The following is an 18,490-nucleotide window of genomic DNA, read 5'->3' on the forward strand; positions in this document are numbered from 1 at the left end:
ACTATCACTTCAGTTAGAGGTATTTCTTGTGAATTGATTTTCGCAATGCAACTCCTGAGTTGGCGTAAATACAATTAGCGTCTTATCTGGAGTTATTTACATAGACGTGGGAAAAGGAAAGTGCAGCGGGGGCCCTAACATGTGCCAGCAGTAGAACTCCCACCTTTGTAGCTGGGGGGGAGCTGATTCTAAGTAGTGTGCCCTAATTAAGATTTGATACTTTCCTGAACACTGGAGCTTTTTGAAGTGGCTGTGACTAGCCCTGAGCACTCCCGACTATGATTCATTGTCGCCTGTTGACTGATGGAGCTAAGTAATGAACTGTGTGAAATAGAACTGCATTTTTGGTCAAGAGGGACTCCCATTGTGGCAAGCTCCGATGCCAAAAAGGCATCTAGTTTTTAGAAGAGCTTTCTCTATTGTAGATGAAGGAGGACGGTTAAAGCTAGATCAAAACGAGATGGTTGCTTGAATAACTATGCAAAGCCCTCTTCTATTAAAAAGGGTGCTTCAGGTTGACAGTCTCTGCGTTTGAAGCCATAAACATCTCACAACAATGCAAAGATAGTCTGCATTAACAAATGGTTATTGTCGAAGGGTGGAATCCTTTGTTGGGGAAAATCCAGAGAGATTGAGTACAGCGGGGGTCGAGGCCCTCTTTAAATAGGGTCGTCATTTATTTTCAAATCACCCAAGAATGGGGTACTGTTTACTGTGAGTAATACGGACAATCAAGAGTAACTGATGCAAGACCATTTATCTTGACCCAGCTAGCCTGCTGTTCCTTCAGCTCAGCTAAATATGTACTGCTTACGATGCTGCAGCATTTCTGCAATGTGCTGTCTCGCAGTCAAATTCAGAATAACTAACCCCCCATGCAGTCGCATTCAAAAGAGCAAACCGGTGTTAGTGGTTAGAGGAAAACAGGTGCGTGCGGTCACCTCTCTTTAGCAGATAGATAAGGCTTGCAGTCACATTCAGGGGTTGCATGTTTTGTCACAATATTGTTTTGAACTTTATTTTTTTACTGATGCCCAACTGAACATTCTACTCAATGCATCGTCAATGAGCGCTGATGAAGATTTCATCAAAAGTGTATAGTGGCTTGGAAATACAATACCATTCAAAAGGAGGCAAATACTTTGTAGGAAAACCTTTTGTCATAATTTTGATGTCGCTAGATTGACTTTAGATGCAGTATAACATTAGCTAGGGGAAGGACACCGGATTTTAGCTAGCTAACGTTAGCATTGCCAGGTATTTTTGACGAACTTCGCTAGCGATTGACAACATTGCCATCTGTCTAAAGTAAATTTGACGACATGATAATGCTGGCAAAGCTGTTTCCTACTAAATATTTGACTACTTTAGCAATGTCATCGTATTTCCAGGCACTATACGGTAGTTAGCCTCCGTCCAGAATGACTGGCCTAATCACGAAGAGGGCGGCTTGAGAACGTTCATAACCATGGCATGACGCGACCGAGTGACGGAGGTGGAACCTATGAAGAGGGGGTTGTGGTCACTCACCGATATAGACCCTCTTGCTGTAGCGCTGCATGAGCAGGAGCACAAACACATGCAGCGGGATCAGGTTGATGATGAAGACATATCCTCCCCATGCTGACACCTGCAACAGTAATACATGGACATTTGCAGTGGCACCATATAAAACCAATTCAAATCCTATTTAACGCTATGACTGAAGTAAAATGCTTCAACTTTAAAAGCGCCATGAAATTATGCAGCAACAATGTCAGAGAGACGGTGTGAAACAGAGGGGCTTATAGAACACTCTACAAAAACGTCAGCTGCAGTACTTCAAACGGCTCCATTGAAAATCACACTGTGTAGGGGGTACAGAGCACAGACGGCGAGGGATAGTAGTAAAATGTTTCATCCTCTGTTTAGGACCGCCTTTTGGGATAAATGCTCAAACTGACACAATCACACACTGCATTCACAAGTCACTCATCTATGGTTAAAATAAGTTTTGCAATTACCCCTAATTACAAAAAACAAGAGTCACCCTAGAAGGAGATAAATCGCCTCAAGTTCCTTCTGGAGTGGTTAAATGTAATTACCTTTTCACAGCCATTTGTATCTTTAGCTTTAGATGGTATGAGCTAATTAGGTGCAGCTGAACCGTATGAAAACAGAGACAACTCTTTTTTTTGGACACAGCAGTTCTGTGAGAGATGAGGTTGCTAATTGAAAACAACACCAACCCAGAGGAAGTGCTGGGGGGGGGTGTTGTTGAAGAGGGTCACATCCCGCAACCTCCGGAACGTAATTTGAGCGTAATTTGACCAAACATCTCGCAAATCTACTGCTAATGACCTCGCCGTTGTGTGTGTCTGAGAGAAAGACGCATGTGTAGAAACCTTTTCTGCATTACACCCCCCCCCCATGGTTTTGAGGGTCAAATAAACAGGCAGCAATCTTCTGGAGGCTGAGATTCTTTGAGGAGAGTACAGTCCAAAACTCAACCACCTAGCACAAAATACCTTGATTACCACCAAAACAAAGTCTGCTAAGAGACAGTGAGGTAGCTGAAAGAGATGGTGCGCACACAATCAATATGCCTGTAAGAGTAAACAATGCGCTTATCAATATAGCTCAGTCCTAAATTAAGAAACAAACAAAACCCATGTTTTCATTAAAAACTGATCACACTTCCCTTCAGAAAAACCTTGATCGAAACAATGTTTTTCCTGGTTAGGCCGCTAGGATATAGTCAAGCAAATATCCTTCCGGCAATAATAACTATCAGGAACGTTATAAGCTGGAGATAATGTAGTTAGTAGATTCCCTGATCATCCTCATAACATCACTTGGGGGTTTTGAAACATCCAAGTGACATCCCTGTAAGGCTTTCATGCAATGGTGTGACAGTAGTTCTTTGAGAAGAGCACTTGTCCTTGGAGTAGCTTCCTTTACAATACAATGAAATAAGAAATCCCACTATGCCCTCCGAAGAACCATCAAACAGGCAAAGCGACAATAACAGGACTAAGATTGAGTCGTACTACACCAGCTCTGACGCTCGGATGTGGCAGGGCTTGCAAACTATGACAGACTACAAAGGGAAGCACAGACGAGAGCTGCCAAGTGACACGAGCCTCCCAGACGAGCTAAATAACTTCTATGCTCGCTTCGAGGCATGCAACACTGATGCATGCATGGGAACATCAGCTGTTCTGAACGACTGTGTGATCACGCTCTCCGTAGCCGATGTAAGACCTTTAAACAGGTCAACATTCACAAGGCCGCAGAGCCAGACAGATTACCAGGCAATGCCGCATACTCCGAGCATGCGTTGACCAACTGGCAAGTGTCTCCACTGACATTTTCAACCTCTCCCTGTCAGAGTCTGTAATACCAACACGTTTCAAGCAAACCACCATAGTCCCTGTGCCCAAGAACACTAAGGTAACCTGCTTAGATGACTACCGACCCATAGCACTCACGTCTGTAGCCACGAAGTGATTTGAAAGGTCGGTCATGGCCCACATTGCCACCATTATCCCAGAAACCACTCCAATTTGCATACCGCCCCAGATGATTACCATGTGGTACCAGAGGAAGGCCCTAAAAATTGTCAAAGACTCCAGCCACCCTAGTCACAGACTGTTCTCCCTGCTAACGCACAGCAAGTGGTACCGGAGCGCCAAGTCTAGGTCCAAAAAGCTTCCCAACAGCTTCTACCCCCAAGCCATAAGACTGCTCAACATCTAATAAAATGGCCACCCAGACTATTTGCATTGCCCCCTTCCCCCTCATTTACTCTGCTATTCTCTGTTTATTATCTATGCATAGTAACTTCAACTCTACCTAATGTACATATTACCTCGACTACCCGGTGCCCCTGCATATGGACTCTGTACCGGTACCTCCTGTATATAGCGTCGCTATTATTTTACTGCTGCTCTTTGTTCGTTCTATTTTTTTCTTACCTATTTTTCGCTTACCACGTATTTTCCTTAAAACAGCATTGTTGGTTAAGGGCTTGTATAAGTAAGCATTTCACTTTAAGGTCTACACGGGTTGTATTACAATTTGATTTGAATGAGGAAGAACTGTTTCTGTAGGTTACAATACACGCAGGAGGAAGGGCTGTTACACTATGTTAGGGCTTCCTATGGGCCCAATGCTAGCCTATTAGTGTGTGCACCTCAAGCTAGCATTTGGCCCAGTGACCCTAATGGACAGGTCTTATTGCAGTCATAATGGGGTCAGCAAAGAACCAGACACCGTTAGAGCCTAGACTTGATCTTTACCCACACTCCACTGCTTATCTGGCCACCCAGGGGCCACTATGAAGAAGCATAGGGAGACGGAGGGTATTGTAGTGGTAAACGGGAGGGTAGGGGTCTTGCTATGGGGCTAGATTGGCTCAGAAGGGGGCTGAAGAGGCTCAGACACCTCTGCGGGTGGTAGGATGCTGGAAACAGAATAACCGGAGATGCTGTTGGTCACCAACGGGGGTATGAGACAGCATTAGTGGAGTAGATAAACTGGGGCTGTGGGAGAAAGTTGTTTTGATGAAAGTCAGGTGGGGCCTGGGGAGGTAGGCCGCAATGCTGCAAAGCTCTGGATCGATTTTTCCACTGTAAAAAGGGCCTCAAGAGTTGTGATCATTGCTTGACTTCTAATAATAACCTCCAGAACGCAGGACATCTTACAAACAATCACCTGAAGAGCTGACATGTGCTGCTGAGAACCTCATAAATACTTTATGAGGGAAAAGAACTTGAGGGCGGGAGAAGGGGGCTGCTGTCAAGGTAGGAGTGAGCCGTCACAGGAACTTAGGGAACACAAGATCTCTCCCAGGAGAGATCGAATGTCACGCATCTCACAGTAGTGCTTTTTGCAGTTCTTGTCCATCATGACATCTCAACTGAGCTTCTTCTCTCCCTCCCCCGGGCTGATTAGGACAGAGCTGAGCACGGAATCTCTTGCTGGCCATCGCAGATGTGTCATCTTCGATTAAGCCTCATTGGTGAGTATCCTTAATAAACAGCGGGATGGGAAGAAGAGGTAGAGGGGTAGATATTGCAGCATGGCGGGCTGCACCGGCAAGCCACAAGGGAGATACAGGCTTGCCGTGTTGCAAACAAACCCTGCAACAGGAGAGGCATCAGTCAGGCATCAGACCACAGAAGGATGTTGGTGGGAGGATGGGTAGAGCGGGGTTGTGACTAGAGGGAGTACAGCTGTGACCGAAAGGGACTTTTTGTAGCAAGTCAGGAGAGCATTTTAGCTAACCGTAACCCTAACGCTTCTCCGAACCTAATTATAGAAAACTTCTGCGTATGCTCCGCTAACCTGCTACGAAAAAGGCAATTCCGATCGTAGCTGTACTCCCTCTAGTCAGAATCATAGAGCGGGCGGGGGAAGTCAAAATATTATCACACTCCAGATCTCTGGAGGCGTATGAGTGAGACATACAGAATGAGGGGCTTATACAATTGCAGTGGTTTCTCTGTGGAAAATCTCCCTGCTCTTCAAATGTGGTCAGAGGCTTTCGCCTTCTCTCTTCCTGCAGGAGCTTGGATCCTGGGAATCGAAGGGAGCTGGATCTCTCCAATGCGTTTCATTTGACTTCTGTCTCTTCCCGGGCTGAGGGGAGATTTAACTGAAGAAGCTGGAAGCAGGAGATTGCAGATGCTCAAAATCACCAATTGTACACAAAGAGCGCTCTGGGAGGCAGTCAGCTCTGTTCATCTTTTATCTTCTCGCTCCATCGACCCCCTGACAGGTCGGGGGATTCATAAATAACGTTTAATGCGTCCGGTACAGAACTCCTTTTTAACGCCACATTTTGACATCTGCGATCGCTCTCAACTATCCTTGGGGCTATCTTAATGTAATCATGACTTCCAATTCCCAGAGATGGAATGCTATGTCGGTGGAAATCAATGACAATGTTTTCTGTGTGTTTCCGGCCAATAACTAAGGCTCTTTGACACTCACCATGTAGAAGTAGGAGAGGCAGCAGCCAATGGACCAGAACACCGAACCAGTCTTTATTGACTTCACCTGTGAGGGGGAGAACAGGCACAAAGGGTTAAGGACTGGTAAACGTTTTCAGTCATTCTGTCAAACATATCATCCAGGACAACAAAGTTAATAGCACTTTCTAACTCCCACAGTATGCTTTAACAGCCGACATTCACTTGATGGAAAAGTGGAAAAAGGTGCGAGTGAAACACCATATAATATCAGTGAAACCAAAACAGGGGCAGGCGGCGTTCTCCTGGCATCCGCCAAACCCAGATTAGTCTGTCGGCCTGTCAGATGGTTGAGCGTGATTCATCACTCCAGAGAACGCATTTCCACTGCTCCAGAGTCCAATTGCGGCGAGCTTTACACCACTCCAACCGACACTTGGCATAGCGCATGGTATCTTATGCTTGTGTGCGGCTAGTCGGCATGGAAACCCATTTCATGTGCTGACGTTGCTTCCAGGGGCAGTTTGGAACTCTGCAGTGAGTGTTGCGACCGAGGACAGACACTTTTTTACGCGCTACAGCCTGCGGCGGGCCTGTTCTGGGAGCTTGTGTGGCCTACCACTTCACGGCCGAGCCGTTCTTGCTTTGATGAACTGACTTGTTGCTAAGGTGGCATCCTATGACAATGCCACCTTGAAAGTCACAGCTCTTCAGTAAGGCCATTCTACAGCCAATGTTTGTCTATGGAGATTATATGGCGGTGTGCTCGATTTTATACAACTGTCAGCAACGAGTGTGGCTGAAATAGCCAAATCCACTAATTTGAAGGTGTCCACATACTTTTGTATATATAGTGTATGTACATTAAAAACAGGGTAAAGTGACTAGGAATCAGCATAGATAAGAGTAAAATACAGAACAGAGTAGCAGCAGCATATGATGTGTAAAAGTGTGTCTGTGACATTTGTATGCATGTTGTGTGTGTGCGCATGTTGTGTGTATATATAGTCTCGTGAGGGTGCATAGAGTCTGTGCAAGAGTGTCAATGCAGATAATTAAACGGTTACCCGGACTAATTAATTAGCAGACTTCTGGCTCGGGAGGTGAAGTCGTCTCAGAGCCGGTTGGTCCGAGATTCGATTTTCCAGTACCGCTTGCCGTACAGCAGCAGAGTGAACAGTCTACGGCTTGGGTGGTTCAATCTTTGGAAATCTGAGGGCGGTACATTTGCCATAACAAGGAGTGATGCAGCCAGTCAAGTTGCTCTCAATGGTGCAGCTGTAGAAAATTTTGAGGATCCGAGGTCCCATGTCTCCCGAGGGGGTGGAAGCTCTTGACCTGCTTCCCTGCAGCCCTGTAGATGCGGATGGGGGCATGTTCTCTCTTTTTCCAGTAGTCCACAATCAGCTCATTGGTCTTACTGATGTTGAGGGAGAGGCTTTTGTCCTGCCACCACACTGCCAAGTCTCTGACCACCCTCCCTGTGAAGTGCAATTGACATTGCGTCATCTGTGGATTTGTTGGGGCGATATGCGAATTCGAGTGGTTCTTGGGTGTCTGGGATGATTGTGTTGATGTGTCATGACCAGCCTTTCAAAGCACTTCATAATTACAGATGTGAGTGCTACTGGGGATGATAAGATATTTAGGAAGGTTACCTTGGTAACAGGGACAATAGTGGCCAGCTTGAACAATGTTGGTATTACAGACTGAGACAAGGAGAGAGTGAAAATGTCTGAAGACATGCTTCTACAGGTGCTTCTACACCTGCATTGCTTGCTGTTTGGGGTTTTAGGCTGGGTTTCTGTACAGCACTTTGAGATATCAGCTGATGTAAGAAGGGCTATTTGAAGACACTTGGCAGCTGGTCTGCACATGCTATGAGAACGCGCCCTGGTGAGCGTCTGGCCCAGCGGCCTTGCTAGTGTTAAAAGAGAGGGCTGCCTGGCATATTAGTATGCTCCTAACACTAGCTGGGACTGCTGGTTACCTGATCTCACCCCACAGCCTGAGTCAACACATTAAAGGGACCATGTCTGAAAGACTACTGGGGGAAAGTGATGGCAGGGAGCAGGACATGCAGCGGCAGGAGCACAGACTTATCGAACAACGTCTGTGGTACACATCAGTCACACTTCACTTGAACTGCTGATGAGGATTGATTAGCGGTAGAAAGCAGGCCTGGTCCGAATATATCCACGAGCAGCGGTAAACCTCTATCCTCCCACCTATTTTAAAACCAACCCTAAATGGTCTCCATGTCATGCTCGTTCCCACCGATGAGGCCTCACCAAAGCGGCGCTATCTGGTTTTGACACGGGTGAAACTACAGAACTCCTCATAGGTAATACTGAGGGAGCTGACAAAGATGTAAGCCACTGCGGAACTCCGGAAGCCTATAGCTTTCCCAGTGCCACAGACAATTAAAAGGGAGCTAGCCTACACTCTACCAGGGCTGGAGACTACTATGCAGAGAATGTGCACGGTCATGTTGAAATAAGTCCCCCGACACACACACACCACCACACAGCAATACGAGCAGGGCTAATTAAATCTGAGCCTAGAGAAACTGGGGAATTAGCGGGACAACAATGGAAGCACGGTGGAGGGGGTTTTGGGAGGGGGGGGTAGCGGGGAGTGCTAGTGTTAAAAGGGGCAGCTCTCTGGGGTGCAAGAGGATTCAATTATAGATTAGGGAGGGGATGAGGTGGGGCCGACCCAGGCAGATTAAGTGGCTCGAGTTGAATGGGTTATTAGCAGATAAAATGAAGGAGACGGATAATGAAGATTCGGGAGAAGAAGCCTGGGAGAGGTTCCCATTTTAGCATTTGAGGGAAGGGCTAGAGAATGAGAGAAAGAGAGCAGAAGAGGGGGAAAGTGGCGAGACAAACGTGGGTAAATGAGACTGATAATGAAAAGCAGTGACGCATGGCCGGGGTAATTGTTTTCCGGGGCTCTCGCCAAAATGGAAAGACCACTGTGTGCAAGTTAGTTTTTTTTTCTCCACCGATGGTGCCGTTACACTGATGATGTGCCACTTAAAGATGCGACGATAAGCAACGGCCACCCGTGTCACCAGGAATACGCAATGTCTGCATTCCAAATCATGGCACCCTATTCCCAATATAGTACACTACTTTTGCCCAGGGCCCATTTGGGACACGCTCGTTGTTTTGGTTCAGTCTAAGACAGGTATGGTCTATGTGGAATGACAATGAAAAGTTCCCATGAAGCTGCAACAGCTGACAAAACCAAATATTGAAATGATGCGTATCAAATCATTGTGCAACGATCACGACAGAGAAGGTGGCTTATCACAGTCGGACACTGCAAGTTACAGAGAATGTCCCTGGTAGCGTTTTAACGGTATACGAGTAAACGTAAAATGCACCGCATCAAGCAAATTATACGTTGGCTGTCTGCATTTCATGTCACAACAGTGGTGGAGAGCAAGATAGCGGAGCCCCCTGGGTCTGGAGCCAGCCACGGCTCTGACATTCACTCATAGTGTAGGAGGTTCCCTGCGACACTCTGGGCGAGAGGTTAAGCACTTTCACAACTCCGGCAGCTCCAGGGTGTGCATGTGTGTGGCTAGTTGATGAAAGCAGGGGCTCTTCAAACCAAGTGTCGTTATCAGCTCAGTCACACTCGCCTGAGTTAACATGACACAGAGCACTCCATAGTGCTGATATGGGTCTTCAAGCTGTGGAAGCAACAGTTGAAGGCGTCTCAAGCCCCCGCAGTTGTTCCGATATGTCCGTACTTAACAGGTCAAGTGTCAAGCTGAACGACGTCCACTGACTGATAGATTGAAAGAGAAACAAGTTCAGGCACAACGCACAAATTCACATGCATGACTGGACAAACAGACACAAGGTCCTTTCTACCATCCCGCAGTGCTCGCCATGGGTGACTAACATGTGACGCGTGGTGGGAGAGAGCCCGCGTCACGTTTACCTGCGTGAATGCCGGTGTGTCCTTGGGCTTAGGATGAAAAAGAGGACAAAGCCGGGAGGAAGAAAAATAAATATATCTACCTCACTCCCCGTTTGTTAGGAGCGCTGTTCAGTTTTACTCCTGAAAAAAATAAATAGGATGCCTTAGTGTGGAGCGGTCCTGGCGATTATCAGCTTGGCTGGCATCTAAGCCCCTCTAGACAAGTGAAATGAATACTGGGGAGCTGATGGGGAGCCTGGTGCCCCCAGCCAAGGTCGGCTTTGATTTGTCCATTTACAATGCACTTCAATTTCATCTAGTCATGTGAATACATTACATGCACCTGCATCGGCCTCAAGTCATCAGGAAGCATAATGTACAAAATGTGGGAAGGAGTAGAGCAGTGCGTGCGAGGCTGCGACAGTAACGCCATTGAAAGGAGAGGACACACTGGTGGCATAAAGTGTGTTTGTTTTGCTAAGAATCCTACTTTTATAGCACATGGTCCATTTCCACTATTGTAAGCCATTGCACGCATAGATAATTCTTCCACCTCGTCTATGTTAGCTTATCCAATGTCTGGTCAGAGCTGTCATTCTGCTAGGCCTATTGGGACAGTTTCTAGCATTAACAGAAAAAAAGGGTTACTGTTCAATTGATCGAACTGTTCAAGTGTGGTAAATAAGAAACCTGTTTCACCGCCAACCTTATTTTTGATTACTCGATTTTTAAAAGGTCCCCAGCAGCGACTGAAACATACAAAGCAGCACAATGTCCTAGACAGTCAGCAGACTGAGCTAAGGTTATCATGATTTAGTCAGTGTATCAATCATTTAACCACACCAAAGCAGCTATTAGAGCATTCAGAAAGTATTCAGACGGAAGCCACTCTTCAGTAAAAGGCGCTTGGAGTTTGCAAAACGTCACCTTAAAGGACTATGAGAAACAAGATTGAACTCGTTGGCCTGAATACAAAGCGTCACATCTGCAGGAAACCTTGCACCATCCCTAAGGTGAAGCATGGTGGTGGCAGCATCATTCTGTGGGGATATTCTTCAGTGGCAGGGACTGGGAGACTAGTCAGGATCAAGGGAAAGACAAACGGAGCAAAGTACAGAAAGATCCTTGATGAAAACCTGCTCCAGAGCACTCAGGACCTCAGACTGGGGTGAAGGTTCACCTTCCATCAGGACAACAACCCTAAGCACACAGCCAAGACAACACAGGAGTGGCTTCAGGACAAGTCTCAACCTCCTTAAGCGGCCCAGCCAGAGCCCAGACTTGAACCCGATCAAACATCTCTGGAGAGCCCTGAAAATAGCTGTGGAGGGATGCTCCCCATCCAACCTGACAGAGCTTGAGAGGATCTGCAGAGAAGAATGGGAGAAACTCCCCAAATACTGGTGTGCCAAGCTTGTATCGTCGCACCCAAGAAGACTTGAAGCTGTAATCGCTGCTAAAAGGTGCTTCAACAAAGTACTGAGTAAAGGGTCTGAATATTTGGGTAAATGTGAGATGACCGTTAAAAATATATATATACATTTGTCAAAATGTATAAAAATTTGTTTTTGCTTTGTCATTATGAGGTATTGTATGTAGATTGATGGGGGGGAAACTACTTCATTTAAGAATAAGGCTGTAACGTAACAAAATGTGGAAAAGATCAAGGCGTCTGAATACTTTCCAAATACACTGTAGATATTAGAACATTAACTACTGAAAATCTATTCAAATAGAACCTGTCCCACCCTTCCAATCAATGGGGCATGAGTATACGATCAGTAAACACACTGAAAAAGAACATCCAACTGGTACTTCAGAGTGTTACAACGGCAATAGTGGGTTTCCGGGACAAAGATTTAGTCTGGTCCTGGACTAAAAAGCTATTTTGATGGAGATTCTCCATTGAGCTTGCTCTTTAGTCCAGGACTAGGCTTAATCTGTGTCTGTGAAACCTGCCCTAAATGTGTTAAAACATCAAATAAAGGATCTAAAAAGTATATTTAAATGATAAAGTTCGGGCTAGAAGGGGCAGGCTTACCCATAGGTAGTAGGTGAACTGCAGGGCAAAGATGGCGATGCCCTCGTTGTCGAAGGAGCCGGCCACAGAGCGGGAGATGTACCCAGGCACGATGGCGATAAAGCAGGCAGCCAGAAGCCCCGCCCCCTGGTTCCACAGCTCCCGAGTCAGCAGGAAGGTGGAGATGGACGTCAGGCCGCTGAAGACTGGAGCCAGGAAGACGCAGACGTCCCTGATGTGCACCGTCAAGTGCAGCAGGTTCAGCACGTAGTGGATAAGGCCTGCGGTGACCATCAAACCTGGATATACCTGGAGAGAGAAAGAGACGAGCTAGAGGGAGTGGAATGGGAACATTTATGGCACCTTCATGCAAATGGATGGGGATACCAGTCTTGTCCTGGATATAAAATGCTGACTGCCTTTTTATTAACCCTAACGCACTGTAACTTTATTCGCTGAGCAGTTTGTCGGAACTCCACAGGTCAGCCAGGAGAGCGATACATCAAGAAAGTGATGGCTTGCTGTGTCCACTTGACATACCACAAGAGTGAGTCAAGTTAATTGAATCTGCTCTGGATTTACACTTGTGGAAAACCAGGTAAGGTGATATTCTCCACTGAAATACTGACTAATTGCTGATTTCAAGGCTGAGGCCTCAAACAGCCAAACCTTAAGGCTCGGTCTATAATGCATGACACTGGTCCTAATTAGGCTTGTGTGAAAGGTTTATGAAGTCTGGTGGGGGGGGCTGTGTTTCAGCGTGAGTGATGCCTTGAGGTATGCTATGCCATGCATAGAGGAGTCCAGGGTACTTTGGCAAGTCTCTGCCTGCAGTGATTCTCGTTTCTAAATAGCTAGTCATAGCCTAGGAGGGCTAAACTATCAACCAGGGTCTTATTGCACCTCCCTCCCAAATCATCCAACCCAGTCGCCCTGTCCTGAGGATTGAGCATAGCGACTGCTGAAATAATCACTGTTTGTTTGCCCCCAGAACAGATGCTCGGCTCTCTGTAGTCTGTATTACCCCCATATTCTTTTGAATTTGTGCCCTTCAGCTTGAAAATGTGCCTGGTCCATTTCTTTACAGTAACAAAGGGCGGTTTATTGGCTTGGCAGATCCCTATTGTTAACGAGTGTCACATTTCTTCAGCCCTCAAATCTTATCTACAACTCTGGAGAGGGAGCGGCTGGCCGATGTCCCCCTTGAGTGGGAGAGAAAAGAGGGATCTGCAGAGACACAGTCACATTAACTGGTATATGCTCATCCGTCGACTAAAGGCGTGACCCTTTGTGTCAGCATACACAATGAACGAGGGCTGTCAGACTCATCTGCAGCCATTTGAATACAGAGAGGGGAGAGAAGGGGAGCTAATGGCGGGGAGGGATAAATGAGGAAGGGTGCAGGGGTGGGTTGCGGCACACTGCTTAGGTCCCTGTTCGGAGATGGGAGAGGTGCTAAAATGTATGCAGACTAGCAACAAAGGGTTTTGGGGAACACCACTCTGAAGAAATGGCAGTGACACCGTTCAAATCAAATCAAATGTTATTTGTCACATACACATAGTTAGCAGATGTTAATGCGAGTGTAGCGAAATGCTTGTGCTTCTAGTTCCGACAATGCAGTAATAACCAATAATCTAACTAACCATTCCAAAACTACTGTCGTATACACACACAAGTATAGGGGGATAAAGAATATGTACATAAAGATATATGAATGAGTGATGGTACAGAGCGGCATAGGCAAGATACAGTAGATGGTATCGAGTACAGTATATACATATGAGATGAGTATGTAAACAAAGTGGCATAGTTAGTGGCTAGTGATACATGTATTACATAAAGATGCAGTAGATGATATAGAGTACAGTATATATGTATACATAATGTAGGGTATGTAAACATTATATTAGGTAGCATTGTTTAAAGTTGCTAGTGATATATTTTACATCATTTCCCATCAATTCCCATTATTAAAGTGGCTGGAGTTGAGTCAGTGTGTGTTGGCAGCAGCCACTCAATGTTAGTGGTGGCTGTTTAACAGTCTGATGGCCTTGAGATAGAAGCTGTTTTTCAGTCTCTCGGTCCCAGCTTTGATGCACCTGTACCGACCTCGCCTTCTGGATGATAGCGGGGTGAACAGGCAGTGGCTCGGGTGGTTGTTGTCCTTGATGATCTTTATGGCCTTCCTGTAACATCGGGTGGTGTAGGTGTCCTGGAGGGCAGGTAGTTTGCCCCCGATGATGCGTTGTGCAGACCTCACTACCCTCTGGAGAGCCTTACGGTTGTGGGCGGAGCAGTTGCCGTACCAGGCGGTGATACAGCCCGCCAGGATGCTCTCGATTGTGCATCTGTAGAAGTTTGTGAGTGCTTTTGGTGACAAGCCGAATTTCTTCAGGTGTTAAAGTAATGCCTGAAAAAAAGTCAGGCAACTCTTGGGTGTACTTCACAATCTGCATGGGATGGATTGCATTTGATACAGTCAAGCTGCTCTTCAAGAGGTACTACAACAACCTATCCCTCAACGTAACCAAGACTAAGGAGATGATTGTGGACTACAGGAAAAGGAGGACCGAGCAAGCCCCCATTCTCATCGACGGGGCTGTAGTGGAGCAGGTTGAGAGCTTCAAGTTCCTTGGTGTCCACATCAATGGTCCAAACACACCAAGACAGTCGTGAAGAGGGCACGACAAAGCCTATTCCCCCTCAGGAGACTGAAAAGATTTGACATGGGTCCTCAGATCCTCAAAAGGTTCTACAGCTGCAACATCGAGAGCATCCTGACTGGTTGCATCACTACCTGGTATGGCAACTGCTCGGCCTCCGACCGCAAGGCACTACAGAGGGTAGTGCGTACGGCCCAGTACGTCACTGGGGCCAAGACCCCTGCCATCCAGGACCTATATACCAGGCGGTGTCAGAGGAAGGCCCTAAAAATTGTCAGAGACCCCAGCCACCCCAGTCATTTACAGTAACACAGCCATCCATAGGGCTGTGTGACAAATAAACATTGATGTGATCATTAGATTTACAGTAACACAGCCATCCATAGGGCTGTGTGACAAATAAACATTGATGTGATCATTAGATTTACAGTAACACAGCCATCCATAGGGCTGTGTGACAAATAAACATTGATGTGATCATTAGATTTACAGTAACACAGCCATCCATAGGGCTGTGTGACAAATAAACGTTGATTTGATCATTAGATTTACAGTAACAGAGCCATCCATAGGGCTGTGGCGGTCATGAAATACTGTCAGCTGGTTGTCATGCAAATGACTTCCGGTCTCAAGGTAAATGACCGTTAATTCACAAACTCGTTGAGCATCTCCAGGCCTCCATGCATACAAGCCGTATACAAGCCACTGACATGCACCTTTGGAACATCTACATTTAAGCAAGCCTAATAAATCCATGTAAATATACACCATCACAACGACTCCATGATTCATTTTAGGCAGCTCCAAAGAAGCTCAGAAGAAAACGTATTTCAGGAGAACAGAATGTGTTCTGGCTATGCAGAAGGAACACCTTCCTAATATTGCGTTGCACCCCTTTTTGCCCTCAGAACATTCTCAATTTGTCGTGGCATGGACTCTACAAGGAGTTAAGTGTTCCACAGGGATGCTGGCCCATGTTGACCCCAATGCTTCCCGCAGTTGTGTCAAATTGGCTGGATGTCCTTTGGGTGGTGGACCATTCTTGATACATACGGGGGAAACTGTTTAGCGTGACAAATCCATCTGCGTTGCAGTTATTGACACACTCAAACCGGTGCGCCTGGCACCTACTACCATACCCTGTTCAAAGGCACTTTAGTCTTGTCCATTCACGCTCTGAATGGAACACGCACACAATTCATGTCTCACAGCTTTAAAAAATGGTCTCTTCCTCTTCAGCTACACTGATTGAAGAGGGTTTAACAGGTGACATCAATAAAGGGATCCTAGCTTTGACCTGGATACACCTGGTCAGTCTGTCATGGAAATGGTTGCGAGACAGTACATGCTCATAAGTCCCGTGCCATTATTTTATATTAGATGATTTTATAGGAAGAAGAATATAATTGAATTTAGCAGAATAAAATGGGATGGATATTTTTCCCCATTCTGAAGCGTACATGAAGTGACTAAAGTGTTCACTTGAAACAGGTCCTATATATGCTATATTTAGAGTTATTTGGCAACTGTAGTTGTGAATGATACAAACCTTAGAATGTCTTAGAAATCAAAACAGATATGGGCAGCATGATGCCGCTATAGGCCATTGATGATTTGAAAAAAGTCAAACAAAAGCTCTGCTCCTTGCCCCAGGCTGCATACGTTCTCATCAAGTTATCATGTTTTCACCCATCGAGACTATTTTCAATTTAAATCACTCCACACATAAACCACTGAGAACCATTGAGCATCTCAATTTATGACAGGTGATATTCCTCGCAAGTAGGCCAGTGCTTAATTTGGTAAACGTTGGGGAACCGCTATAGAAACATGCTTTCACTAAATCGTTGACAGCCCCCTCTCTCTGCACGCTCAAGAAAGGGAGGAAGGAGAGAAAGATGGAAACGCAGGGGTGAGATATTCTGTAGCTGTAAGGGTAATGTCAGCCTATTATGAAAATAGAAAAAAATCCCTATTACTAGGCTATTCAAAATTTAATTCACTAGAACATTCTTATTTACAATGACGGCATACCCCGGCCAAACCCGGACGACGCTGGGCGCACAATTAATTGGGACTCAGCCACGTGGAATTTTAATGCGGTCATCGCTCATGACCGCCTTTAATACGGTCACTGCAACAGCCCTAGTTAGTCATGCATTCCCTATACTCTGTTGACTGTCAGAAACAGAGAGTACGAGCTAATTTGCTTTCACACTACAGTATTCCCACAACTGGCGTGATTTCATAGAAGCACTGTTTTCAGGACAGGTGATTTGTTACATTCCGAAGGCTGCCTGACAAAATTCAAAGGCCCTTCATACCTTGTAGACTGTGTGTAAGTACCATCAGGACAGCCGAGGGAAACACTTCTCACCTTCATAGTGGAATCATGTGTCGGGGGAGAAAAACGTGTAGAAAAACAGAGCTTATTGAGCCAGGTAGCTGACATGCAGCAAAAAAGGTTAACAGAGGTATCTGCCAGAGGTATTGAGCCTGGATCTACCATCAGTTTGCATTTATTTGCATGTTGCTGGGCATTTGCATTCTGTGTACCCAGCATCAGACCCACCTGTGGTTTAAACCCTGCTGCACTCTCAGCGCTGACCGGTAACCTGGCACGCTGAGCATCAGTATGGTTCATTGCCTACACATAGACTTGTTATCCGCAGGTTAGGATGTCCGGATCCCTTGTGCAGGATGACTGAATCCATTGCTGCCAAACAGCAACACCTGCCATCGCTACTAGCCTATATTCCATAGCTGCAATATCTGCTGCTGCTAAAACGACTGACAATAGTACTGAGTGCTGACATGTCTGGCTGTCTTAACTGCTCGGGGCTCGTCTCCCACCACCCTGAAGTAAATACACTGTACAGGGCAGGGAACAAAGAGACACTTCAGCTGCCAACCTAGGTGGAGAAAGTGATGGAAGTAACAGAGGGAGCCATTTCAAAAGGTTTGCATTACCAAGGCTGGCGAAAACCGTCGCCCCATTAGCTACTGTGCTCACAGTACAGAGGAACATGCCAGGAGCTGGGAGGAAGAGCAGGGTCGTATTGTATTCACAGTGCTCAGTGCACATTTTACAGGTCCACCCAAAAATACGAGGCTCCGCCGAAGGAGGAGAATGGGAGATAAAGCCTGCAGAACCAGCAGGTAGTAACTCACGGTGAAAAAGGTTGTGATTTCCCAACATCTGCTCTTGTTGGTAAACACTCATGGGGACCATGGCAGTCATGGGGAATCCGCCCAAAACACAGCTCACTGGTTGCTTCCGGAGCGTGACTAAGACCAAAGAGCACTGGGGGAGGCTTATGAAAATGTACAGTCCATGGTGCTTCCTCAGCTAACCACCCACTACAACCACACAGGGAGTCTAGGCCTATAGTTATTTATTTGTAATGTGTTCATCCAACAGGCTCGTTTTTCATTGGAATGACTTAAGCTTGATCACAGAAGGGAACGTGTTAAACTTACTGTGCCCCCCACGATCCTCCCCAAGGGGTACCACGACCTCTCATCGAACCAGTTGAGGAACTCGTAAAACCCATTTGTGGTCAGATGATGTGTCGACCTGTAGTTGAACCTGTGGGAAGACGGAGAATATGGCTTTGTTTGGTACAAGGCAAAAATAAAACCGTGGTACACAAAAGCAGGTAGCTAATACAAATATCTTAAGATATTGTTGAATGTGCAATCAAGTATTATTTGGAAAGAATAGCCTTATTATTTCCTGATTCTACAAGAAAAGGTGGCCAGTGTTGCTGCACATGCTTTGTATCATTTGAGAGAGTAGGCTTCCCTTCAGCATGCAGGCTTTTGCATTGAAGCCAGTAACGCTCCGATCAACTGCAAGTTCAATCACACTCATAATTCTGCAATCTCACAAAGCCTCACTTCTAACAATGTCC

The 18,490-nt window shown here is 46.1% G+C and overlaps 1 protein-coding gene across 2 annotated transcripts in view; it reads right to left on the minus strand.

The window, feature by feature from the left end:
• The window catches only part of LOC112264982 (dolichyl-diphosphooligosaccharide--protein glycosyltransferase subunit STT3B), an 80,475-nt gene that overhangs the window by 17,617 nt on the left and 44,368 nt on the right, over positions 1-18,490 (minus strand). For both annotated transcript variants that reach the window (XM_024441932.2, XM_024441931.2), the window contains exons 2-5: positions 18,057-18,165; positions 11,932-12,219; positions 5,977-6,042; positions 1,531-1,630 (exon numbers count right to left, since the gene is read on the minus strand). In XM_024441932.2, the coding sequence (XP_024297700.1) occupies positions 1,531-1,630; positions 5,977-6,042; positions 11,932-12,219; positions 18,057-18,165 (563 nt within the window). The remainder of the gene's footprint in view (positions 1-1,530; positions 1,631-5,976; positions 6,043-11,931; positions 12,220-18,056; positions 18,166-18,490) is intronic.

This window comes from Oncorhynchus tshawytscha, linkage group LG13, assembly GCF_018296145.1.
Source record: "Oncorhynchus tshawytscha isolate Ot180627B linkage group LG13, Otsh_v2.0, whole genome shotgun sequence".
Taxonomy (NCBI): Eukaryota; Metazoa; Chordata; class Actinopteri; order Salmoniformes; family Salmonidae; genus Oncorhynchus; species Oncorhynchus tshawytscha.